Source organism: Myodes glareolus, chromosome 1 (assembly GCF_982192425.1).
Source record: "Myodes glareolus chromosome 1, mMyoGla1.1, whole genome shotgun sequence".
NCBI lineage: Eukaryota > Metazoa > Chordata > Mammalia > Rodentia > Cricetidae > Myodes > Myodes glareolus.
In genome coordinates, this window is record NC_142026.1 from 113,364,693 (window position 1) to 113,391,654 (window position 26,962).

Genomic DNA, 26,962 nt, shown 5'->3' on the forward strand with positions numbered 1-26,962 from the left:
AGGAAAAAACATCAAGATAAGAAGGGCCCATTTCAACTGAAAAGTTCTCCAGATAATCGTCATACAACCCAGACACAAACAATCCCACAGAGAAGAGCATTTATGAAAGCCACTGAGTCGGGTAGAATCTTGTCTCTGCCCTTGCCAGCTTTGTGACCCTTTGCTGATTCATGTGATTGCTGAGAATCAATCATGGGAAAATACTCATGACAAAGTTTAGAAAATATGGATCTTTGAGAAATGTCATCCTTATAGTTCTGTGGTGTTTCCCAGAGCATCACGGCAAACACTGACATGAGAAGCTAAGGGCTCCTTCGAGAGACGTGCAGGCAATCCTTTCCTCCTGAGGAGCAGACTGCTTTCAGTTCTCTTGGCTGGCACTCATCCCATTAACCCATTGGGCACCCTGGGCCTCTTACACAGGTGCAAACGGTGAGAATACTCAACGGCACAGAAGGGGATTTTGGGTGGGATTCCCCATGGGGCTCAAGATGAGGGAAACCCCAAAGTGCTGGCAGCCAACCAAACTAGGACAGCCTTCAACTCTACCGAATTAGAGCTGTATTTTGCAATATGCACTTGCATTATTTTATTTTATTTACAGTATGCTTAGTTTCTCAGACAGTACTTCCTGTGTCAGGCAAAGAAGAGCTGTGCAGACCTCAGCCTGGACACTAAGGATGATCAGAAAACCAACATGATCACCTACCATGTGGACGGGAACACAGTTACATCACAAGTTGGAAAAAGGAAGGTGCTAGAGAACATGCAGAAACTTTTTTCTTAGGCTAGGGGACAAGCTCAGTGAGCAGGTGACAAAGTTAAGAAAAGCATGAGACTTAAATCTAGAACAAGTGGCAGGCAAGGTAATATTCATCTTTAAGAACACAGGACTAGCTTTTGAAATGTCTTTGGTCCATCAATATCTGTGCTTGATACATACATATACATTTGTACTTATACTTTTATTTATAATTCATATCACCATCATACATAACTTTAATCATATCTAACATTTATTCATTCCTAAACTAGAGCTTAAACGTTTATGTAGGTGTTTGTATGATGCACATGTATGTGTAGGTGAACGTACACAGGGGTGTTCAGGCATGGGAAGGTGCAGGTCAGTCTTAGATGACATTCCTCAGCACTATTCACCTTGTTCTTTGACATGGGCTCTCAACAAACTTGCCAATTGTGCTAGGCTGGTAGACCAGTGAACTTTAGTGAACTTGGCTCTGCCTCCTGGATGCTGCCATTACAAGTAGGTACCAGGTCACCAAGCTTTCTTCCATGGGTTCTGAGGATCAAACTCAGGTCCTTATCCTTGAACAGCAAGCACACACTTTACCAACTGAACTATCTCTCCATTCCTTAAATGTTTATTAATACACACACACACACACACACACACACACACACACACACACACACAATCTAGTCACTAAAAGGTAACTGGTAGAAAAACTGGACTCCATTTACCTCAGTACACACATGAGCTTATGTAGTTAATTTGCGTACATTGATAGTGTTTATGACTTCTCCACTAAAACACTTACTTAGGCTTTTTCTTCGTGACTTCACCAGTACTTTTGTTCAGGACACTGATCAATCGCTTAATCACAGCAGGCTCGCTGACGGTTTGGTAGTGTAACAGCACCTGAAGCAAACCAAAGCAGGTCACACTGAGAACTATTTGCATAGTACTTGCAGCCTTTTCTTTTGGCACATGACTAATTACACTCCATCCACCACCGTGGCCAGAGTCACTGCCCAGGGGCTCTCCAGCAGCCCCCACCCAGCCACCCACTAGTGAGGTGCTCCTTCGCATTTATCCTGCACTCAGTGTAAACTTTGGTAGGCTGCAGAGCCTCCCTGTTCCCTTTTCCACTGCAAGGGCAAAGAGAAGAGTAGCTTGGGATTACTGCAAAGGCTAAAAAGCAGCTACTGTTTATAACACTTACAGCCATGGCGACGCATAAGGAGCAGCAGGGAAAGCATCTAAGCCTGAATTCCAAGCCTCTCATTTAATCTGTCTCATTTTCTTGTAGGTCAGCTTCCTTGGTGGTAAAACAGACTTCACAGCATTGTGATGAGAAATAAACGGGGTGAGATAAAGTGCTCAGAAGCACAGAAGTTCAACAAGTGAACTGTTTCACCATGAATCATGAGGGAGGGGCTCTGGCATGTTCAGCAGTGATCACTACATCCACTCTTGGGCAAAAAGAATAAAAGCTCTTATATACCGAGAGAGATAAAGGGGAAAGCAACATTTGTAAGCATACCTGAGTGCCAAGCATTGTGTGACAGATTTTATAGGCAGTAGTTTTATTTCTATAGGAGATTAGACTGGGTTTAAAGTCTAACAGACATACATTCAAATCACTTTTACCTGGGCCAAGCTCCTTGACTTGTCTACCTGCAAAGTCCCTTACTGAAGCTCCACACACTACAATGAGGATGATCACATGTCACCTTGTATTAACAGTACCCAGCACATGGGAAACATCACACTATCTATGGCCATCCTACCCTGAATACTCCTGCTCTGGCCTGACTTTGGATCAGTAGATCATACACTAGGTACTGTAGACTATGTTTTCACGTGAAAGAAAGAGCAAAAGGCCTCAATCAGTGAAAGCTATAAATTGCTGTCTCTTCCCATGTTGGCTACAAGAGTCCTCCAGAAATCACATGGATGCAATCTTCTGTTTTAAAAGAGAAGCTTTTATGAAGAAAGGGAGAAGCTTCAGTGGATTGCAATCAAAGTCAGAACGCAGACTGATATTCTTATTCAAATAATAAGCCTTGAGTGTGCTCCCAGTACATCTACAGTGTGAGAACAGCAGACCACATTCCCAGGAGGCTGCCCTACTTTAAAGGGTTTGCAAACATCAGTTTGAGCCATTCAGTTGTAGAAACAGATACTTCCTATCTAGAATTTCTAACCAAAATAGCTTGCACTTGAAGAAAGAGAAAAGCAAGCCTGAGCTGTAGCTCAGAGGTAAAGTGCCTGCACAGCATGCACTAGGCCATGGCTTCTATCCCAAAGGAAGAGTGAAAAAGAAAAGAAAGATGGTGCTGGGGGGCTGCAGATGTGCAGACCTAGACTTGGGGAGCTTCTAAAAGTCCTATCAGAAAGCGTAATGGCATACTGAAACTCCAACACTTCAAAAAGGTCAACTGGTCTTCTTTTTCAATACTTAATGATGTGAAATGCAAAGATTTCAATATAAGGAAGTCCTGAGCAGAGGGATGTCACAGCTGTAGCGGCAAGAAACAATTCCATAGTCAATGGCTGCAGGTCCTAAACTATTCACTGTAACACAAGTATGTAAGAAACCTCTTCAGGACCAGATTCCCCACACTCATCTCACACACAACAGGGTCTTTATGGCCTACCACATATCAAAGAAAAGGGGCACACAAACTTCACTGAGTTTCTCCTACTATTTGCTGAGCTGTAACATCAGGACTAACAAGTGGATTGTGAAAATGTGGGGCTACATTTGATTTTTCCTTCTCTCTCCACAGCACCGTATATTAACTAAAACAATCTATTTACTGTGGAGGGCCGGACCACATTCTCCATTGCTTCTAGGAACAAAGGTAGAGATTGACCTCTGTGACCCCAAGGTGTGGCGGTACACGCCTTTAGTCCTGATGCCTGGGCGGCAGAGGCAGATTGACCTCTGTGACCTCAAGGCGTGGTAGTACACGCCTTTGGTCCCAATGCCTGGGAAGCAGAGACAGGCAGATCTCTGTGAGTTCAAGGTGATGTAGCACACGCCTTTAATCCCAGCGCACGTGCTTGGTAACTCTCTACCGCTGCGTCCCTACCTACTCCCGAGGCATCATCTGGGATAATGGGCAGCGGACCAATCCAAGAGTGACACGTCAGAAGCGAGGACTGTTTCCTTTATAAGGGCTGGGTTCCCCTCATTCTGGGTCTCCGCCATGTAAGCTTATGCTCTCCCTCTCAAGACGCATAAAGCTTTACTGCAGAAGAATCCTAAGTGTCCCGCATCGTTCTTGCTGGCGAGGCCGAGCGCGGGGCAATTTACAATCAAGAGAATTACTGTATAATATCTTGATGTCTTAATTAATAGTATATGTAAAATCAAACTCATTTCTAATCTAAATCTACAGCACTGTGCCAACGGGAAACTGTTATGTCTCACAGCGGAAGTGATGAAAACCTGCGTCCTGGCTTCACTGTTATTGTTTACCTAGTGACAACCTCATGCGAGTCTCTACTCTGCTTGAAAATATCAACAATACTAACACAGGTCCAGAACTCTTACTCACAACTCTGAAAACTCAAAGCATTTTTCAAACTCTATTATAGACTCATCTAAGCAGAGAAACTTGACGTGAGGCAATTCTGTCCTGTGTATCTCATGAGTTACGAACATTAACAAATTCTGTACAGAGAAGAATGTGTTGAACACGGTGCTGGGTGTGGTCTCTCCCTATTAGGAGTTCCATATAGAATATTTACAATCAGCTTTCTAATAAAATCTTTAACACTTCTGAATTCTGAAATACACTGATCTAAGGGCGACAGGGATTGAGCCAAATCATCTAGTGTCTCATTAAGCTATAATGTTAGGCAACAAATAAAAATTTTCCATAAGTAGCCTGCTAAAAATATCAGTGAATATATGTGAGTTGATATTCGATAAAGGTGCCTATGTTAGTTACTGGGGATATAACATGCTTTGTTTTCAACAGATGTTGCTAGGAAACTGGATGAGCAAATGTAACGGAATGACAACGAAGCTTTGCCCAACATCATATATGAAACTAACAACCACATCAGGTAAACTGCAACGCTCTTAAAGAAAACAGACAAAGGCTTCATGATGTTGGCTTTGGCCCTGAGCTCATGGACATGACACCAAAGGTACAGATAAGAAAAATAAACTGGATTTCTCCAAAATTAAAAGGTTATTACATTGTAGGACACTAAGAGAATGAGAAAATAACCACTGAACAGATTATACTTCTTAGTTCACTCAGGACAATGGCTGCAGGGTTTGTGTGGGGTGATGGTGCTCTTGAGATGCAGCAGTGATGGTTATCCAATACTGACAATGTACTGAGTTATATATTTATGATGTAACTATAATTAAAATAAAATATGAATTAAAATGTAATCACTCTTACAATGTCTTCTTTAAAAGTGTAAAGCTGTCATGACAGATAAGGGAAATTTACATTTACTTCTGTATGTACTATTATCAGAATTGCTAACTAGTAATTTGAATTGTTTAAGAAGGACTTTGTTAATTTCTTTCTACCCAAGTGGGTAGATATAACCATGTTTCCCAATCACATTCTGATATGCAGCAGAGTCTCGTAAAGCAGTTGAAAAGCTTCATTTGATGCTTATTTTTAAGAAACTGCTATAGGTAAGAAGTGACTACATTGATATAGAAATAAGAATCATAAAACATATGATGACCTCATAGATATATAATCATAAAATGAATTAGAATGTCTCAATTAAATTTCTTCCTGTTTTCTCAAACACTATCATGGACTTTAAAAAGTTGAAAGATCAATTACTATTCCTGCTTACTTCATTTTTCTTCTCCTGCAAAAGTTCCCAGGCTCAGAATCAAAATAAAAAGAAAATAAATGTGATTATTAAATTCTGATGTATATCTTTCTAGATTAGAATAAGATGTTGATTTGAAACAAATAGTATATATTTATGTAAAGACAGGAACACTGCATGGTAAAAGTGACTTTCACCTTCAAAGGGTTAAATGCTCAAATCCACTGAGACACATGTTTGCTGTCACAAGTGTCTGTATTACATGATCCGATGGGGAAGGAACTGCCTGTCTGCTATGTTACAAATGCATGAACAACATGAGTGTGGTCTTAAGTCTCTGAGAAGAAAATTACGTAAGAAATAAGAAAATCTCAAGTAACGTCTCTCTGGGATAAAAAGCACCATGAGAAGTGAAGCAACCGTGGGCTGGCCAACGGCACCCTGCAGAGCAGTCACACCATGCAGGGTCGACACAGCAGGAGTTCACCAGTGTGGCAGAGCTCGGGATACACCTGCAGTCTCGGTGTGCACACATGCCAGGTGGATAGTGCGCAAGCATGAAAACACCATGAAGTCAAAACAGCAGACATCTACGGACTTTGCAAACACAGAATACTCTTATTCTCTGTATTTGTGTGACTTTCTAACCTTTAAAACTAATCTATCACCTTTATACTAAGAAATACCAAAAATAAGTATATTAAACAAAACAGAAGTACCTAAATTAAAAAGGCTACGTAAGCTTTACTACCCAGTAAAAAGTCTATCATTTTCCCCAGAAAAACTATGTTATTATCAGTTTGAATCAACTGATTATGAAGTATCCTCTCTTGAAAAAGGTCTCAGACTCAAGAATCAAAATAAGGCTGGAGAGATGCCTCAGGTTAAAAACACTGGCTGTTTTTCCAGAGGACCTGGGTTTGATTCCCATCATCGCCTGTAACTCGGTACCAGAGGATCTGATGCTCTTTTGGGCTCTGCGGGCATACACATGGTGTGCAGACAACATGTAGACAAACACCCATACACGGAAAATAAAGAATAGAATACATTTTTTAAAAGAATGAAAATAAGGAACAAAAGAAGTATTTTCAAATTATAACTTATCTTTTTAAATTAGAAAAAATGTTGCTTTGAAACGACTGGCACATTTTAAGGTGAGTTAGGACTTTTCTGAGTTCACAGAAGCAAGGACCTCATACAGAAAACTTACAGGAAATCCTTTAGTTATAGGAACTTCAATATTGAAGATGAGGATCCGGGCTCTGAAGCGAGTGCAAGCTTTGATAGGTTCTTTGGGGCCACAAAATATGCAGCCAACACTATAACAGAGAAAGAGAGTATGAATGGATGGGCACGAAGATCACTTGTAAAGAAACTAAAACAATTAAGCAAATAAGAATGTGTTCTAAAGACCACCCACCCCCAAACTAAAGCACAGCTTCATGCATTACAGCGTTCATCTCAGCACATGATGCATGTGTGTCAACATGAATTAACTCCATTTTAGATGGCATTTGCTAAAATTATGTTTGGCCAAATAAAATTCTGGCTAAAACGTAACTAGTGGATCGCAAAGCTCATGCACTCCGATACATGTATCCTGAGCCTGACACAAAGCTCATGCACTTCGATACATGTATCCCGTGTCTGATACAATGGCTGTTTAAACTCATGTACTCTGATACATGCATCCCGTGTCTGATACAGTGGCTGTCTAAACTCATTTCCTTACTCACTTGATTTTGATGATATCCATCCCAACCACAGTGAGACTAACGTGATCGCCCGCTGCTGCCCAGTCAACAGGTTCATCGTGCAGAGTGATTCCTGGAAATGAGTAAGAACCAAAGCCTACAGTGAAATACCTCTGCACGGAGCCTTAAAAGCCCAGGGAGTTGGTGTCGTGTGCTCATCACCGCACTCATCGTTTTCAATTTGAATGGGTTAGGAGTGACAAGTGGACCAAGCGTGGAGGAAGCACAGTTCCCCTAGACTTGATGCTCTAGAGCACCATCCTAAACACAATGGCTGGTATCTGCCCACAGCAGGCTGGGCAAATTCATCAAATATTTCAAACTCACATGATTAAGCAACAGTCTCCCAGCAGACTTCATTAAAACACTGCTAGTATATTCATGGGTGCAGGCACAGTTAAGTAATCCAAATTATTAAATTACGCCTAGTGACATAAAAGATAGGACTGGCAAAGGTGGCTAGAAATATCTTATTCTCTTGAGCTGCCTTCCCTCCCTTTCATCTTTCCCCCCAAGGAAGTCCCAAGGCATATCCTAGGCTGGCCTTAAACTCTTTGATCCTCCTGTCTTTCATTCTTAGATTCTGAGATTCTAAAAGTGTGTCCTTATACTGGGAAAACTTTGTTTTCAATTAGAGAATGACCTAAATGAAGCCTGTGTTCAGTCTGAGTCTTCCAGAGTTCACTCATCTAGCCCTTAACTATTCCTGCTCAAAGACAACTTCTTCTCAGAATCTGCGCACTATGATTCACTGCAGGAGAGACAGAGTAGGAAAACAGCAATAAAATTTAACTTAAAAATCACCACATTCCTAATATATTATATAGGTATACCCAATCACCTCAGAACAGTTCTGAGAGCAAATCCTCAGGGCTGTATTTAGGAAGAAGGTTCCTTATTCCATGGCTTTTGAAACAAATTCTGTGTTATTTCATTTTATGGGTTAGACTTATAGGTTAAATTACTTTTTTGCTGGAAGTTGTGCCTTCCAATGAAGACAGTGTGCAGGCCAGTCATGGTAGAACTGTTCTGGACTGACATTTTTAATATAATATAATCCCTTTATTTCTTCATAAAACCCTATTTTTCACCCTTATGTGAGATGCTCTTTTAGGACAATATTCTTGGCTTCGAAAATTAGCAATTTAAATTGTAAATTTAAATACAAAATTGATTACTTTAAATATCACTCAAATATCAACTAATTACATTTAATTTTTAAATGTAATCAAAAATGGCTATATTTGTGTCTACTAGGAAATGGGGACTTGAAAATATGAAGTAGTTGATCTAATAAATTAGAGACTGTCTTGACTTAATATTTTTAAAGGGTTTTTCATATTTAATGGCCAATTTTCCAAAATACTTAACATTGTTTCTTCTTCCTCCCATCCACGTTCTTGTCCCACACCTATTTTCTGCAGGCTTTCTCCTTGGTCAGACATTATAAAAGGGGCTTTCTTTGCTTTTATTTTTTTTTTTCTTTGAATACTCCAGACACTGGATATGTTTTTTGTCATTTGTGTTTTAGGGTTTTATTCAGACATCCCAACTCACATTGTAGTCTAAAAGGCCCGGAAAAAACTGCAATTCTCCCTCCCTAGCTTCCCAAGGCTGGGGTTATAGGCACAAGCTACTAGGCTACTAGGCTGTCACTAGAGTTGTTGCTACCTGATGGCAGTCACACCTCCGTTCTGGGGGTAATAGGGCACCACAAGTGTATCTCACATATTTAGAGCAAAGAGAACATAGCTCCTTCTGGCAAACCTAGTGAAAACAGAGGGCAGAGCCAAGGGCTGGGACTGCCCAGAGAGCAAGGCAAGTCTCAGAGCAGGAGGCCTCTGAACTGCAGACCAGAGGGAAAGCTCAGTCTCCATACGGAGAACAGGCGCACAGCAGAAAGGAATGTGCAGCTCCCACAGGTGACCACAGGGACTCAATAGTAAGGCCTGTGGTAATTTTGGGACCATGTTCTTAACTCTCAGCTGCTGGTTAGTTAAAATAATTTTTTTAGTTTATTCTATAAAAAAAAAACTCCTTAGCAGACAGAAATTTAGTATTTCCAAAGCGTTTTAGTTTTTAGTGAGTATGTGAGCGTGTGTGCGTGCGTTCATTCAAATGAGTACATTCACGTGGAGGACAGATGTCAAGCTCAGGTGCTGTTCCTCAGGCACCAACAATCTCACTCTGTTCTACTGTTTTGTTTTAAGGCAGGAGTTCGCTGAACAGTTTGGCTGCCAGTGAAACCCAGAGACCGGCTTGCCTGCCTCTCCAGCACTGGGATTCCGAATGCCCGTGGCAGCCTGTATGTGGGCTCTAAGGAACTACACACAGCTCTTCTTGTTGGCAAGGTGAACTTCAGCAGCTGAGTCACCTCTGCAGCCAGCCAGTGCTGTAGGTCTTAATCCCCTCAACAGCAGAAGCAGAGAGCTGCACACGCAAACAACAGAGCTACGGAAAGTGGATCTTCTTAAAGTAGACATTATTTCTCAGCTAGCCGGATACACCATGGCCTCTGGCATGCAAGAAGAATAGGGTCACAAGAAAAAGAATCTGTCATTCCCATATAACCTAGGCTGGCCTTAAATCTGTGATGGAGTGCCTAAGCGGCATAGCAAGACTGCTTATCCAAACACTAAGAATGGAGGATGTGACCCAGTGGTATTTCTGCCCAGCAGGTATTAGATTCAACCTCCACCACCTGAGGGAGTGGGGGTAGGAAGACAGGGCAAAGAGTGGCAGCAGAGGACACTCAAAGTTATAAACTTCCAAGTACAACTATGAGCACAAAGTATACGAAGAGCGATAGAGGATTGTAGCAAAATGTTAACCTGTCCAAAAGGTTATACTTCAGCTTATAATTACTATAAATAGTAGTATTCTATTAAAACAGCTTCCATTTTACTCAGAAGTCACAGAATTAGCTAGAAGTCAGATTAAGGTTAAATAGAACTGAGAACTTTGTAAGTTAAATTTAGATAAGAATATATACACACGAAAGCCTAAACTTGGACGGAAATAGTTATCAACAATCATCAACTCACACAGTACACCTCTGAAAAAACAGTGGAGGTGGCAACTTAAGTTAGCTCTACTTCTCTTTAATATCAAGTTTTCTGTGCTTGTCTCTTACTAATGTCTTCTTATATTTACCTTAAAGACAGAAAGGGAGGGGTAAGCAAAGGTATCATGTATAGGTATAAATGTGATCAAAGCTGTTATTTGATTCTGAAATGTAGAGTCCATGGTGACAAGCTGCCTGCTACTGACTAGCTACACTATCAGGCTGGATTCTTTCATTTCTTCTACAAATTATAATTTTATAAGTATCTGTCTGGTATGTATACAGCTGGCTCAGTCTTACACCAGATTTTATGATTCAGTGCCCAAAACAGAATACTACCAGGGTTAGAATGTTAGATGTACACACAGCCATGTGCCACAACAGAAGAAAAATCGTTTAATGTTTTCACATGTTAGTGTTCAACAGTCAGTATCATTTTGACAATGAGTTACAATTTCAGTAAGAGGATATTTACTCTGGAGTTAGAATTAGACTACTGAAGAAGAGATCTGCTGTCTCAAGACCTGTCAGCAAAAGCGAGCTGCACACTGGCCATACCTTTTGCAGTACAAGTTTCATTGGGTGGCATTGCTAACAGTCGGTCACCAGTCTGGACAAAACCAGCTTCAATTTTACCAGTCACACAAAAGCCAGATCCTTGATCTGAAAAACATACCAACATCATATGAAACATATAGTAATGTTACCTGAAAATTAATACTGTGACATTGCTTTCCTACATAGGTACAAAAGGCCAGGAGTTAAACACCAACCAATGTCATGTTGGAAACTTAATACCTCTTCTAAATATTCACACTCGCTTCACATTCCAGTTTTTCTTTCAAATAAAATTATTCATATTATAAAAAAGAGGTTCATTCCTTTCCAAATGTTTACTGAATGATTAGTAAACAGAAAGCTTTGGAGTAAGATAAGGAAATAGGCCATGATCCATAAGAAACTTAACCCAGTAAAGAGAAAGACAAAAGCAAATGAACTCAAGGGCCACAAATGTGATTTAAAATAAACAGAAAAACTGTGCACCTAAGAATTCATGGTGGCACACGGGGGTGGGGGTGTAGCTCACTGGCCCAGCACATGCAAGGCTCTGGGTGAGAGAGGGTGGGAGGCAGAAAACTAAGCAATAAGATGCTATTAATAGCTTTGGTTAACTTTAAATGCCTGTGGAGTCAGGTGGCCAACCCATAGTCTACTCTGAGGCTGAGGTAACAGGTTCAGGGTGGAGACATAAATGTGGGCAGTAGGGGAACTTATGGACATTCCTTCATGAAAAGTGTGCAAAGTAAGAGAAAGGAGACATGAGAACACTATTTCGGAATCTGAAAATGAAGCCCACACACCCAGGTCACAAAAATGAGGTGGCAGGAGAAAGTGGGTCAAAGAAAACCAGGAAGAAAAAAGTCTCACAATGGCTATGACAACAACCATCATCAAAAAGAATGCAAATTTAAGTACAGCAGGAGTCAGAACTAGAGAGTGTGTCACCCCAGGACAAGCTAAAAGGAACAAGCAAGGCAGAAGCTGGGAAGCTGCACAAAGAGCGAGCAGGAGGTCATCACACCAGCTAAAAGAAAGCAACCGCTTCTGGTGTTTCTAAGAGACAACGGGCATTTGAAAAGCACCACGATATTCCCGCTAGCTCTACCTCTCTGGGACTAATCGTGACTATGACTTACCTCAATTCCACCCCGTCCCTCTGCTCACATTCATTTCTTACTCATTTACTAAGCGTGCATTGTGCCAGGAACTGGACTAGACCCTGCAGATGCCTAAAACTCTGCTTGCCTTCAAGGGTTCACCCAATAACTGGCAGAGACAGCACTGTAATAATGAATACCAGTGCAGAGAAGGGGAAGGAAACAGTGGGTGCCTTACAGGTGGGCACAGAGCAATCTGTAAAACTCGTTCAGTGCAAATGCACTCTTTGCTTCTGTGTGATAATGGAGATTTAGGACACTACTGACATCTTTTTATCAACAATATTATATACCTCGTATCTTTTTTTTTTTTTTTTGAGACAGGGTTTTTGAAGCCAGTTCTGGAACTAGCTCTTGTAGACCAGGCTGGCCTCAAACTCACAGAGATCCACTTGACTCTGTCTCTCAAGTGCTGGGATTAAAGGCATGTGCCACCACTGCCTAGCTTAGTTTGTATCTTTTATTCTATTACCTTTCTATAGATGTCTAGATAGGGTCTTCTACATATTTTTAAGCTAGATATATTCTTAGGTACTTAGAATAACACCCTCTCCATCAGTCTGAACTTTTGCCTCCCTCAGTTCTAGAGTACAGAATTTCGTGGTTTCTTAATCACTAGTCTTTTATCATAGTTAATGGCTCTGATTTCTCATATTAAATTCCCTCTTTGTCTATGTGATACTATGCCTCACTCAGACTGGCACAGGTGCTAAGAAAGAGGCAAAGAAAGGAAGGGATACTAAAGTATGGAAATGGGGAGACAGCGCCAATGGGATCTTAAATATATATTTTATCAATTTTAAAATTATATTTATTTAGTGTCTCTGAGTGTGGTGATTGAAATCACCACAGTTAAAGTGTGTGATGCTCGGAAGAAAACCTTCAGGAGTTGATTGTCTCCTTCTGCCATGAGGGACCAAGGGATTGAACTCAGGCTTGGTGGCAGATGCCTTTACACAGTGAGCCATAGGAAATGATGAATTGTCCAATTTGCTTACAGACAGGAAGATAAGGCTTAGGCTTCTTTGTCCCTGACAGGTGAACGCAGAGTGGGAAGTGGTGTGTAAACTGAAGGGTGTCGGGGCTCTAGGACTGCGCCGTGTGAGGTACTAGTGACAGCCCGATGACCGTCCCACACTCATGCAGAGAAGACGAGCACAAAGACAATACAACAAGGAAACGAGACAGAGTGGGCGGGCAGGTGACACTGCAACTCTACAGCACAGCACTCACCTTTGAAGACGTCTGACACACACAATCTAAAAGGTTTGTCAATGGAGCGTTGAGGGGGCTTGAAGGAATCTGGTAGAAAATCGCAAACATTTGAATTTAAGTTATGGAACATGGACATTGCTCAGCAGATGAGCACAGCTTGCACAGGCCTGGGTTGATCCCCAGCGCCTTCAAACCCAAAGGAGGAATTATTTTCCCACTATCTCAAGAGTGCCCATTATTGTCTGCTTCTAGAAAAAAAATTATTTTGTAAATATTAACAGTAAAGACTGTCATTTATATACTTTACATTTATAAACCATATTTCCCACATATCACTTCATTTAATTCTAACTAGTCTATCAGACAGGGAGGGCCGCCTCAAACCTCATAACAAGGCTTCAAAGCACTGAGAATTACTTTAAATAGAACACATGATTTCAAAACTGAGAGCCTAGTTTCTCTGATTACAAATTCTATGCGTTTTCATAACTCTAAATAATAATTAATATCAGGTTTATAGTGCATCAAAAGAGCGTGGCAGCAGTGTTCTTACCAATTTGTTCTAATAAACAGGAACCTTTATACCACGTTGTGAGCTCACTCGACTGTGATCTTGTGATTAAATTTTCACCACTGAGACCACTCGTGGGGATGAAAGCTACATCACTTTCCTGTTAACAAGATGGGAGACAGAAACTTAATTACAGCATTACATAAGCAAAAAATGCAGACTCATCATGACTACAAGTGAATCAAGTTTGCAAAATGAACAGTAACAGACTTATCAAAAGGTGACAGGAACCAGCAAAGCACAGCCCTGAGGTTATCTCAGTCAGTATTTTTCAATTTGGAGGAAATTTCAAGTTTTTCTTCTAACCATTAAAGCATATTTACTCAATGATGCAGGCATATTGCAGATTTTTCCTGGATAAATTCTTTTCTACCAACATGCCTCCATGACATCCTTAAACTTTACTATCTAAGCTGGTAGGTAGGAGGAAACCTCTTATTTACATAAAGCTCAGGCCAAATACTCTATATATGCACATTTTAAAAATCAGGCGTGTTAAAGAATATATTATGTACATATACCAGAAGAGAAAAAAAATAAAATATATTTAACAAGATAATATAAATACAGACGGGAAGGGTGGGAATAGATATAAATAACACTAAGGGTTTATAGATAAGCTATGAGGTATCATATTATTTTATATTTTTCTAAAATTACATATAATATGAAAATGTATGTGTATACGTATAGTTTTAATGATGTTATTCCACTTGGGTAATAATACTACCCTAAGAGCAATAGACTAATAAAAACTCCAGTACTAGACATAAGAAACATTTCAAGTGTTGGTAAGAGGAGGCCATGAGATTCCACAAACAATAGAGGGTATTCCCGTTGCCACTGACTGTCTCCCAGAAGTTGCAGGTAAGACCCACGTACTTCAGACATGGGGCTAGGAGGGATTGGACTGATGTGTCCTTAAAGTACCCTACCTGTGAACTAGCTAGCTCCCGAGGGAGGGGAGCAATCAACAGTGCTATCCAGCTGAGATGCCTCTGAGGTGCAGTGACGAGCAGCATGGGAAGATAACCCTATATTAAGGTGCAACAGAGGTATTTCCATCTCTCCAGTAACCAACAGCTGTTTAACTGGACTCAAGGCCTGCTTAACAGAAGAGAAATCATGCCCGCTACTGGAACTATTCAACCACCATGGCTAGTGAGGCTATGGATCTTAGAGAACGTTGCCACTTTACTAAACCAGCATATCTCCTAAGTGCATTCTAAATACTTATTCTTTTATCCACAGAAAACTGCAGCTTCTCAACCTCATGAAAGAAGCTTCGCATTGCTGCAGATAGAGCCCATTACAAAAGTTACAAATGATTCAAATGAAGAGAACAAATGGTTGTGGGGCGCCAAGCGCCTACTGATACACCTACAACACAATCCCACACACCTAAGGCACAAGAATCATGGTGGAGAACTGGACAGAAAGACTGTAAGAAAGAGCCAGAGGACCAGGAAGTCTGCTGCAAGATTGTCTCCTAGAAATGATAGGGAAATTACATCCACGATACATCAGTAATATATATGCTGAGTAAGACCTAAACAATGATAAAGCCAACGGCCACACTAACACCCTTAGACAAAGAATAGCCAACTAAGGAATGCTGAGAGGGAAAAGAGGTCTTCCCCAAGGAAGAGTCCCCTAATTGATTAACCAGTACCAAAAAGATAGCCCTGGAATCATATATATACAAGCAACACTAAATAGACTCAGCAGGTTTTACTTACATATCCATACATATATATCAAAATTACATATATCTCAAAACAATACCACCTGACAAAAAAAGAGGCCATGACTTGGATTAGAGAGTGAATGGGGGGGGGGAATTGGAGGAGGTAGAGGGAGTAGAAGGGTGAGGGAAATAATAAAATATTTTAATTAAAAATTACAATATATAAAAATTTTAAAGACCAAAAAAGAATAAGAACAAAAAAGAATATTAACATAATAGCTTGTTTTCTTATATCAGTAAAATAACTTAGAGACATAACCAAACCAATTTAATTTAAAATTATCATACCTTAAAACCTGCTTGCTTAAGAAAATGCCCAAGTTTTCCAGTAATCTCTTGAAATCTTTCTTGTTGCCAATTTACCTGACAAAGATTCAATTTATACTTAGAATTATGCATGAGAATGACACATAAAATCAAAATTTCCATAATAAAATGTACATAGCCAAATATATAAAATATAAGCTAAAATTAAACCTCAGAAAAAAAATCTTACCATTAATATTTTATGATTAACTTTTAATAATCTAAGATTAACTTTTCCTAAAACAGGAAGCCAACAATCTCTATGAGTTAGAATCTACTAGTTATGCTAAAAGTGATTTCAAATTTGGAGAGAAAAGTAATTTATTAAATAGTGCTTTGAACAAACATTAGACTAAAATATAAGGACTAACATCCACCTCTGCCAATCATCCTAACCAAGTATGAAGAGTCAACTCTAGATTATATGCACAATTTAGGACTATGTACATTAGTGGCTACAATTATGTGGAAATATATAGCACAAGATGAGTGTGAGCAATAAAGTTCTGAATCTTATGTAGTGGCTAAAACACAAGTACATATCAAAAAGCTTTCTAGTTTTCTCTACGTTTGAAATTTTTTATACAAAAATGCTAGAGAAAAATTAATACTATATGTAATAAAAAACTATAGAAAAACTAACAAAGAATATTGGTGAATATTTATCAGAAGCTACGGTAAAGAAAATACCTAAACATAAAAATAAGCAAAATACATACTTCTATGTCCAAATTATCAAAATGGAAAATGAGTAAACTATACAAATAATTTCAAAAGGAAAAATATTCTTAAATATTATTACTATAATAAAACAATGAAGTTAACAAATGAAATATGTTCTGTACATGAAATTCAAAATTAATTTTTTCATAAAAGTTGATTTGCCAGTTTAGGGTCATAAATATAACCATATACCACATGCATTAAGAGTAAATAATCAGTACATTTCTCAAAGGCGCTCACATCATGTCTGGCAAGTTTCAAAAGTAGTAAGAGGCCAGAGACCCAGAGAACAAACCATTTTAAAATATACACTCACGTATACCCATAAAACAACTAGAAGTCGTCAAAATTAGGTTGTCTGAATGGATCATATCATTAATATAGCCTACAATAAAACCATAAAAATTTCTTTATCCAAGAAAACATTATAATCCAATGGTTGTGATGAAGAAAAAATGAAAACGCATATCTACAAAAATGGCATTGTATTTTTATACGTAGAATGTATGTACATATAATGTACAGTGGATGTGTAATGAAACGGTAATTGAAAAGTTTTAATTTTCAAAATGATATTGTTGCTTAAAAATTAATAATACCATGTTTCATTAATTAAAAGATAGCAAATTTGTTTTTCTGGATATGGTAATTAAGTTATTTGCATTTTCCTAAGTAAACCTCTGACTTATATCTGTGGGCCTCTACATAGGCAGAATAGTACCCATCTGAATTTTTTTAATTTGTTTATTTTATGTGCATGAGTGTTTTGCCTCATGTATGTGTGTGTGTACCACGTGAATGTCTAACGCCTGTAGAAGCCAGAAGACAGTGTATCCCTGGAACTGGTGTTACAGATGGTTGTGAGCTACCATGTGTGTTCTGGAACACAAACCCAGGTCCTCTGAAAGAGCAACAGATGCTCTTAACCCGAGTCATCGCTTCAGCCATTAGAATATCATCTTAATCAACATCTGAAACAAATTCTCACAAAGTCCTTCAGCTACCTGATCCATTTTATTGACAGCCACAGCAAGCTGTGTCACTCCAAGAGACCGGACCAAAAGGCCATGCTCCCGCGTCTGTCCTCCAGTCTCAAATCCAGCTTCAAACTCTCCCCTGCTGGCATCAACAACTAAAACAGCTACATCAGCCTGTGGAAGGAGAGAGAATCAAAGCTAGAAATAATACCACACTCCTTTCATGCAAAGGGCAAGTTACTCAATGAACCACGTGGTCAGATTTAAAAGCAGGCTATAACGTGACCCCAACCTGAAAGCAAACACCAAAGCAAATGGGAGAATACCATGATGGCTTAAGAAAGTTCAATATCTATTAAAGACTTGTGTGACACCAATAATAATGACATAAGAAGAGGAATAGAGTTGGCAAGACAGCTCAGCAGGTAAACCTACTTGCTGCCGAGCCTAACTAGCTAAGTTTAATATCCACACGGTGGCATGAGAGAACTGATTCCCACAAGGTGTTCTCTGACCTCCATACGAATGATGTCTCTCAAACACAGTCACACTCACACATACACACACATTCACACACACAATAAAGAACAAAAAGAAAGTCTATAATTGATTAAATAAAAATTAAAATGCTTAGCAAAAGGGGGGAAGAGGACATAAAATTAAGACATAAAGATGATCAATAATTTCAAGTGTCATCTTTACCAAAAAAGATGAAGAAGAAAAAAAAAGGGACACAGAGTCCTATAGAAAATTAGGTAAGATATAAGCCAGGGATTTGCTCAAAAAATGCAAATAGCCAAAAAGTTTAAATTTAAAAAGTTTCTCACTTAAAAAAAAAATCAAAACGACATATTCCCAGATCCTTTTTTCAGATGTCACAGGTTAGTGATTTAAAAGACAAAATGATTCACTGGAGGCAGTAGGGAAATGTTCTTGCACACATTTGTTATGGGACTAAACAGTCTCCCAAAGGGCATTTTCAAAGTATCAATAGCCCTAAAACTGTACATTTTACTTCCTATCAATTCCACATTTAATAATTTATCTTACAAAAAGGATTATGCTACAAAGATATTCAGATATGAGAATATTATCTAAAGTAAGAAAAATTATGACAAATTACCAAAGGTCGCAGTTCATCTTCTGCAGCTACTAAAACAGAACCTTGTGGGTTATTTGTACACTGTATGAAGCTGCATTTCTGTGATTGGTGTAATAAAAAGCTAAAAAGGCAATAGCCAGGCAGGAGGTATAGGTGGGACTTCTGGACAGACATAGAGAGGAAACAGGAGGTGCAGCAGGAGAAGAGTAACTCTACATGGCAGAAAGTAGATTATATAAAATAGGCTATACGAGCTAGCTGGGACAAGCCTAAGCTAAAGGCCGAGCTTTCATACTGAATAGGTTTCCATACCATTAGTTGTGAGCTGGTTGCTGAAGGAAGCTGGCTGCAGAACCCTGTATCCCAGAGTTCTCCACCCTATGACTTAGACATTTCTCCTTTCCTACACAAATCCACAGACAGAAAGAAAAAGTTCACGTTCCCTGTCAGTCTTCTGGTTCCCACAACTCCTGGCTTAGCCATTCTTCATTCAATTCTACTTCCAGAGCTTAAAACATTTTGCAAAAAGAAAAAAAAAATGCCCCACTGCTCTTCTTCCAGGCCCATTCTTATCTATTATTTCTGTCAATGTTTTGTCTGGATATTTTTCAAAGAATGCTGCTCATTTTCCCTTACACAGATTTTGCTTAGAGTTACAACTGTTGTCAGAGATACTCAGATTACAATGATTAATGCCTTATATTCCCCTCCTGAACCACCTGTGACTGGTAATACTGTCTCTCAAAGGTCTGCTGATATCCCATTAAGTGCTCTGGCCTCTTGGTACAGTTCACAATAGCTTTTTAGTTGTTTGACAAGTTTTATTGTTGTTTTCTGTACTGTGTAGTTTATAAGAACTTCACAAAGATTATCATATAATCCTTATATGATATGAAACGGTCATAAAGTAAGTCTAGAAGCTACACACAATACTACATTCTTTATAGAACTTTATCATGCAAATTACACTTAGCACTCATAAGCTCGGCATGGTAGCCTACACCTATAAACCCTGCTTGTGGAAGGTAGAAACGGAGCTCAGAGTTAGAGGTCACATGGAAGAGTCTGGACTATGTAGAAAATTCTAGGTTAGTCTGAACTCACAGCAAGCTCTAGTCTCAAGAAAACAGAACAACAAAAATAGTATTCAGGCACTGAAGGGACAACCTACATATTTTCATCTTTTACTTACTCAAATACTCTTTCTAGCTTAATTCTACTTCAAAGGGTTCATTATCATGCTAGACTTTAATTTTAGCAATAAATGGGGTGGAGGGATGTTCAAGAAATCTACACTTACATACGCTAATTTTGACACCAGAGTTCCTATCTCTGATACCTCTGCAGCTGAAACATGGGAAGAAGCTTACATGGCATACAGAAGTAGATCATGAAAAATATATCTCATTTTTTACCTCCGGAAAGTAAAACTTATAATTTGAAAATATTTGATGAGTTAAAATCCCATAACTGTTAGCTTGGTGGGTGTCAAGAACTGAAGATACAATCAGTGTGGCATCCTCAGTTGAGATAGTGGTACCTGGGCTGCTCCTGTGATCATGTTAGGAATGAAGTCTTTATGGCCTGGAGCATCCATTAATGTAATAACTTTGGTTGTGGTTTCAAACTTCGTCATGCCAACATCCATTGTTACTCCCCTTAAACAAAACATAAGATGGTTAAAATCTATTATATAAGTAGTGATGTGGACTAGACCTCTTAATAATAGGCTAAATAACAATCTAAATTCTTCATAATAATAGGAACTCTTTTACATATTTATTTTGTATAATAAAGCACAGGATTGAAATATCAGCTATAACCATTATCCCTGTATGCTTTGAAACCAAGGCTGTATACATAGCAAACTCAATCAAAATGATAGCTATTTTCCATCTCCTAATGTTTTGGAAGAAACTATAATTGTGAACAAAGAAAGCTATATATACACATCTCTAGATGAAAGAAAGATACATAGAGAAAAGATAATGTGGCAAATTATACTTTTGAGGAATTAGCTTTTCTAATGTTCTAGTGTTATATCACTATTATAGAAATAAATACAGAAAACTTTCACTTGCAAATTTGTCAAATTAAAATTTGAAAACAAGAAAAAAAATCAGATGCCCAATTCTTAACAAAATTAAGAGAGATAAAGGGAGGGGTTTTTTTTGTTCATATTCCATTTCAGCCTTTTAAGAGGGCAAACCAGGACCTCTTTTCAGCCACAAAAATGAAGATTTCAATTAGAAGAAATCCTTAGAAATGGCTAAAAGAGCCCTGAGTCATGTGACCTCGGAAACATAAAAGGAGAAATCAGTGGGCAATAAACCAGGTTTGCTCTAGACCAGTGGTTCTCAATCTATGAGTCACAACCTCCACAGGGGCTGCACATCAGATAATACATTACAGTTTATAACAGGAGTAGCAATGACATGGTTGGGAGTCACTATATTAAAGGGTCACAGCATTAGGAGGGGAGAGAACCACTGCTCTAGACCATTCAAACTGAAAAAACTCAGCCTTCCCTTCATAACAAGCGTCCCAACACTACAATAATAAACTAGAGGTCTGCCATGGCAAAGGGAAGTGGGTCTCCTTAGTCAAGCCATTTGAGCTTGCCAAAGTGATGCCTAATCCTGCTTAATGTTCTCCCACACCTAGGGGCTCATGACGTTTCTTAAGAATACGAAAATGTCATGCAGCTTATTAATTTCCAAATATTTAACATGATGAAGTAAAGAACACGTCAGTTTTTAAAATGTCATCTGGCAACATACAGAAGAAACCTTCTATTATGTACTCAGAAACTTCCGCTGTCTACAGAATGGAGGAATAGTCTAAATCATAGCATGGTGAGAAAGAAAGCTAGCAACCACATTATCACCGAATAAGCAGATGTTACAGCTGGACATCTCCAATGCCTGAACGTTACAGGAATGAGTGCATTATTAGCTCACTTGCAGCTCAACGCTGACACATAATTGGTACGTTTTACTAAGCCCTTCCAGCTTCAATTTCACTCTTCTCAGTCTATTAATCCACATAATCAGGGTACACAAAGAAAACAAAAGCCATATTTTTTAATAATCTGTTAAGCCGGTAAGAATTACTTGGACTTCTGATACTGACATCACATACAGTTCCACTGTTTTTCAAAATATGGCAAATAACAGGTTAAAGGGTAGAAAGCAGCTTTGCAATAATAGAGAGAGAAAAAGATAACCACATGAGGGAGAAAGGCCATGATGATCCAAATACCCAGTTATGAGAAGCACTAAACATTAATACAACCTGCTTTACTGAGAACTGACTCAAGTGATCATTAGAGAGGATTGCAGGGAAATGAACACACACAGCAAAGTCTGCAAATCCAGGTACACTCTCTAACCATACTCTGATTAAAGTCACCAGAGATGTCCGAACTGTTAACTTAGAAGAGCTTTCACAGGGCTCATGGGTGTTAGTTGCTCTTTTGAGTCAGCTGTTCCAATCTGTCATTTCGCTTTATGTAAGTGGCCTCCACGTCTCCATCTCTGATAGTCTTAAATATGATATACACTTATGCTTTAAATAACTTCAAAGAAACACTCTGACTCTCTGGCCAGAAATATGTGATTATCTTCATCCTTCTGCTAGCATCCATCCAAATGAGCACTAAGTCCCAAGAAAGGATGAACTGACTACACTCAATTGCTTCTTTTTGTACCAGCTCATGAGAACATAGAACATGAATTAGAAAATTGTGGAGGCCTCTGTTCTGGACCCACTGGGAATTCTGAGTGTAGGCAGAAGACAGTTTTACTCTTCACCTGCATCTATAATCTGATGCAAGACTGAGTCAAAGCAACTTTAACTCCAGTCAAGAGCGTGTGCTAACTGAGGGAGTGACAGCTGCCAGCTCCTCCTGTGCAAATCATCGCAGGGTCTGCAGGAGATCTGGTAGGTGGTTTTGGTCTTTGTTGTTTGGTTTTAGATAAATATTAACCTATTCTCACAGAATAAAAGCATGAACAATGTACCAAACAAAAGAATTTTTAAAGTTTTTTCTAACACATTTTATATGTTTTACATATTCAATACACATTGCATATTTATTTTAAAGGACTGTTATCGATTTAAACTGAAAATTTTGAAATATAATGACTACCTTTCCCTTTCTTCTCCAGTCTCATCCAAGACCCATGCATATGCAAAGGAAGCCTTGCCAGCCTTTTTAGATTCTTGCTCATATTTATGCATAGTTCTTTTGTTTACATTACCCAGCAGATAAAGCAAATGGCCCATCAGAGTACTTTTCCCAGCATCAACATGACCTAAGGAAGATTGATTCAGGATTAATACCAGGTTCATTTTCAGATAGTGTTCACACTGAGGCATTGCAGGATTGTATTCAATAGCTTAGGGAAGTATTTGAAGTAATAAATATCAATTTTTATCAAGGTTAAAACACCTAAACAGGGTTTGTGTGTGTGGGGGGGGTATTGTGCACACTGTTTTAAAGAGGGCAATTTTCCCCATTTTTTAAAAGAATACTTCCCATTTTCAAAATATTCACCAAATGAAAATGTCATAAGCCAAGTCTGATGCCCTCCTTGGTCACACGGCATCATTTCACCCAGGGTGGCTAGGATGCATTATGATGCAATGCCTCTTTGCCTGAAGTCTATGCTGCCCCCAGGGGCTGTGAGCCTGGAGCAGATCCTCCTGACATGGCAGAACAAGGGCATACCAATGACCACTAAGTTGAGGAGCTGCTTCCCGCCCTGCCGCTTCTCCAACTCTGCCTTCACGTCTATCTGCTGCCTCAGCTTGCCAGACTTTTTGACTGGTGTGGGAGTTGAACTCAGCTCTTCTGATGCTTGAATGGAGGGAGGGAGGAACGCAGATTTATGAGCACTGGTCTCAAGTACATTAGGAGAAGCAATGTTGCCATCGTCACCAGGAGGTCCTTTGTGAGGAGTATGCAGACTATCTCCGTTTTCCTCAGAGGTTAAACTACAGAAAGAAGATCAGAAGAAAATGTCAGGAAACCTTTTCAACTGCTGTCCTATTGTGTCAGAGCACAGAGATGCCTCCTTTTATAATTCCTTACATTTCGTATCTAAGCTAAGTGATTCAAGCCTGTTAAGGTAGAAATGAAAAGAGAGCAGAACCAGTCCATACAAATGCAGACCTGTCTACCCAACATTAAGATGCAGTCAGGTAGGGTGGTGTGCACTGTCAGCAACACTTCTGCATTCTATGAGGTAAGAGTTGCTATTTTAAACTTTCAAATGCCTCTGGGATCTGAAAATGACCATTCTGGGCCTCGGCCTACATTGACTATTATGACTGAAAGAATAAGTTGGGGACAATTTTTTCAGACACCTTCTCATGTAATTTTATGATCTTAACTAGTTAATGTGATTTCTTATTTCTAAACAAATTTTCCAAAAGTGAAGCCATTAATTTGTAAATCTACAGGTTTAATTTTTCTTCTTGAATTGGGCACTTAGACACTAATTTATACTAACAATTTTGAGTACAGAGTATCTGTCTTACATTTGATGTTTCAATCAGTTCTATTTACCTGTGTCCTATAGGTACCGCTACAATTCTCAATGCTGATAAAACAGAGTGCCTTCCAAACAATGAATACATGTGTGCAAATGGAGAAATGAATTGTCAGTGTATATTTTATATTCTCTCATTCAAGTACTGACCTTGTTTAGCTTCAATCAGGACTGGGTGTATGTGCGATGGTATGATCAGGATTGTGTATATCTGCATTGGTATGATCAGGACTGGGTGTATGTGCGATGGTATGATCAGGATTGTGTATATCTGCATTGGTATGATCAGGACTGGGTGTATGTGCGATGGTATGATCAGGATTGGGTGTATCTGCATTGGTATGATCAGGACTGGGTGTATGTGCGATGGTATGATCAGGATTGGGTGTATCTGCATTGGTATGATCAGGACTGGGTGTATGTGCGATGGTATGATCAGGATTGGGTGTGTCTGCGATGGTGTATTAACTATTGGTGTGATCACCAATGTTTCGACTTTATGAAAGGAACACTTTATTGACACTGATTTTCACCAGTCCCTTGGGCATGAATACTTCTATTTCTTCATCACGTTATCCAGTATTTTAGTTACTGATTTAGGAGGTCTGTGTGTATTTCCAATACAATATACTACTTTAAGCATATTGGCTGGCTGCTAAAACTTCTGAAACTTTCCACATTTAGACTGTGATGTACTTAACATAAGGGTTGTGTGTCTTATTTATTTTATTCAATCAAAGACTCCCTTGCTGGACATAGTGGCAAATGCCTTTAATTCCAGCATTCAGGAGTTAGGGGCAGGTAGATCTTTGTGAGTCTGTGCCCACCTGGTCTACATAGTGAGACCCTCTCTCAATCAAAACAAAACAAGGATCCCATAACAGAGTTAAATATAACATAATACGTTACAGATAAAGAGTATCTGCATTAATTCAATCCTAATTAAGAAAGGACATTAGTAACTTTATAACTTGAGTCACATGACAACCAGAGTCCCATTTCACTTATCACTGAAATAATATACACTGGAGGAATTGTGTCCCCTAAGCCTGAGCTCTTTTCCACACTAAACCTGAAACTGAGTGAATAAAACCTTGCTTTCAAATTCAAACACTCTGGTGGGAGACCATTAAAATTCTTCCCTACCTAGAATGGGGACATATATTATCATTACCACAGATTTTTATAAAAAGGCAAAATAAGGCACCAGAGACTGCATTTTAAATGCTGAAAATAAAAGTCATCCTTGCTAAAATCCGATGGCTCCCTCCATGCTTTGGTGAGTGAAGCATACACAACTTACAAAGAGTACTTCTTGTTTGCTTTGCTCTGTAAGACAGAGACTCATGCAGCCTAGGCTACTCCATAACTGTGTGTAGCTGAGGATGACCCTGAACTCCTGACCTGTCAGTCTCCACCTCCCACGTCAGAACAGCGAGTGTTGTCACCACACAGCGCAAAAGTGGTATTTAGAGAATAAAAATTCTCAATAATCTTAAAAATGCTAAATACCAATCTTTTACAATTTATTTGAAACATGTCTCTAGTAAAAACTCCTAGAAGAATTCTAGAGACTGATTTTAAAATAGCAAGTACTACCAATGTTTACTTAGTAATTTTTTTGATATTCTAAATTCTAGGACTTAACTGTATGTGTTTTTGATACAATGACATCTTACTCAGCATAAAAATTAAGAGGGGCTAAAGAGATAACTTACTGGTGTCCAAGAGCTTGCTGTACAATCATGAGGGTCTGAGTTCAGATCCCCAGCACCCACATAAAAGCTGACATGGTGTCACATATTTGTAATCTCAGTGCCGGGAGAGGAAACATGTGGATGCAGGGTACCCTGGCTAGCTGTCTAGCCCAAATGGTAAGACAATGGTTAAGAGTACAGAGGACCCAAGTTCAGTTCCCAGCAGCAACTAAGAGTGGCTTAATCCAGCCTCCTCTTCTGGCCTTCACATGTACCTGCATTCATGGGCACACACCCCACAAAGACACACTTACACATAATCTAAATAGTAAATCTTTAAAAAATAAAATTAGCAAGGTGTGAGGAGCAAGCAAGGATAACACCCAGTAATCACTAGCCTCTGCATGTGTGCATGGGTAAATGCAGACATATATACACATTCTATATCCACACACACAAATATATACTCTATCTACACGCAAATGTGCAAACACATACACACTATATCCACACAAATATGTAAACACACAAATTCACTAGTCATATACACAAGTGTGCAAACATATACGCTCAATATATTCACAAACATGCACTCATGCATCATACATCCAAACACAAATATGAAAACACACACACATTCACTACATCCACATACACAAGCGTGTAAACATATACATTCATACATACACTCAGTACATCCACAAATTGCGCAAACGTATATACTCACTACCACCAATACAAACACGCACACATACACACTATATCCAAACATATAAATATACAAACACACAAGAGTTAAAAGAGTCTCAAGGCAGTATTTTTATGTTATTTTCAATTTTTTTCTTTAATTTTATTTTGTATGTATAGTATTTTGCCTGCATTTATGCGCTGCAAGTGTGTGCAATGCCTGCAAAAACCAGCAGAGGGTGCCATCATCCCCTGGAACTGGCATTACATAATGGTTGTG

General features: G+C 39.0%; 1 protein-coding gene across 2 annotated transcripts in view; it reads right to left on the reverse strand.

The window, feature by feature from the left end:
• Positions 1 to 26,962, reverse strand: part of Hbs1l (HBS1 like translational GTPase) — a 74,023-nt gene that overhangs the window by 2,025 nt on the left and 45,036 nt on the right. For both annotated transcript variants that reach the window (XM_048425125.3, XM_048425127.3), the window contains 11 exons: positions 23,476 to 23,741; positions 22,894 to 23,059; positions 20,284 to 20,401; positions 17,669 to 17,815; positions 15,924 to 15,998; positions 13,871 to 13,988; positions 13,336 to 13,404; positions 10,943 to 11,047; positions 7,303 to 7,393; positions 6,777 to 6,885; positions 1,560 to 1,660 (listed from right to left, as the gene is read on the reverse strand). In XM_048425125.3, coding sequence (XP_048281082.3) covers positions 1,560 to 1,660; positions 6,777 to 6,885; positions 7,303 to 7,393; positions 10,943 to 11,047; positions 13,336 to 13,404; positions 13,871 to 13,988; positions 15,924 to 15,998; positions 17,669 to 17,815; positions 20,284 to 20,401; positions 22,894 to 23,059; positions 23,476 to 23,741 — 1,365 coding nt within the window. The remainder of the gene's footprint in view (positions 1 to 1,559; positions 1,661 to 6,776; positions 6,886 to 7,302; positions 7,394 to 10,942; positions 11,048 to 13,335; positions 13,405 to 13,870; positions 13,989 to 15,923; positions 15,999 to 17,668; positions 17,816 to 20,283; positions 20,402 to 22,893; positions 23,060 to 23,475; positions 23,742 to 26,962) is intronic.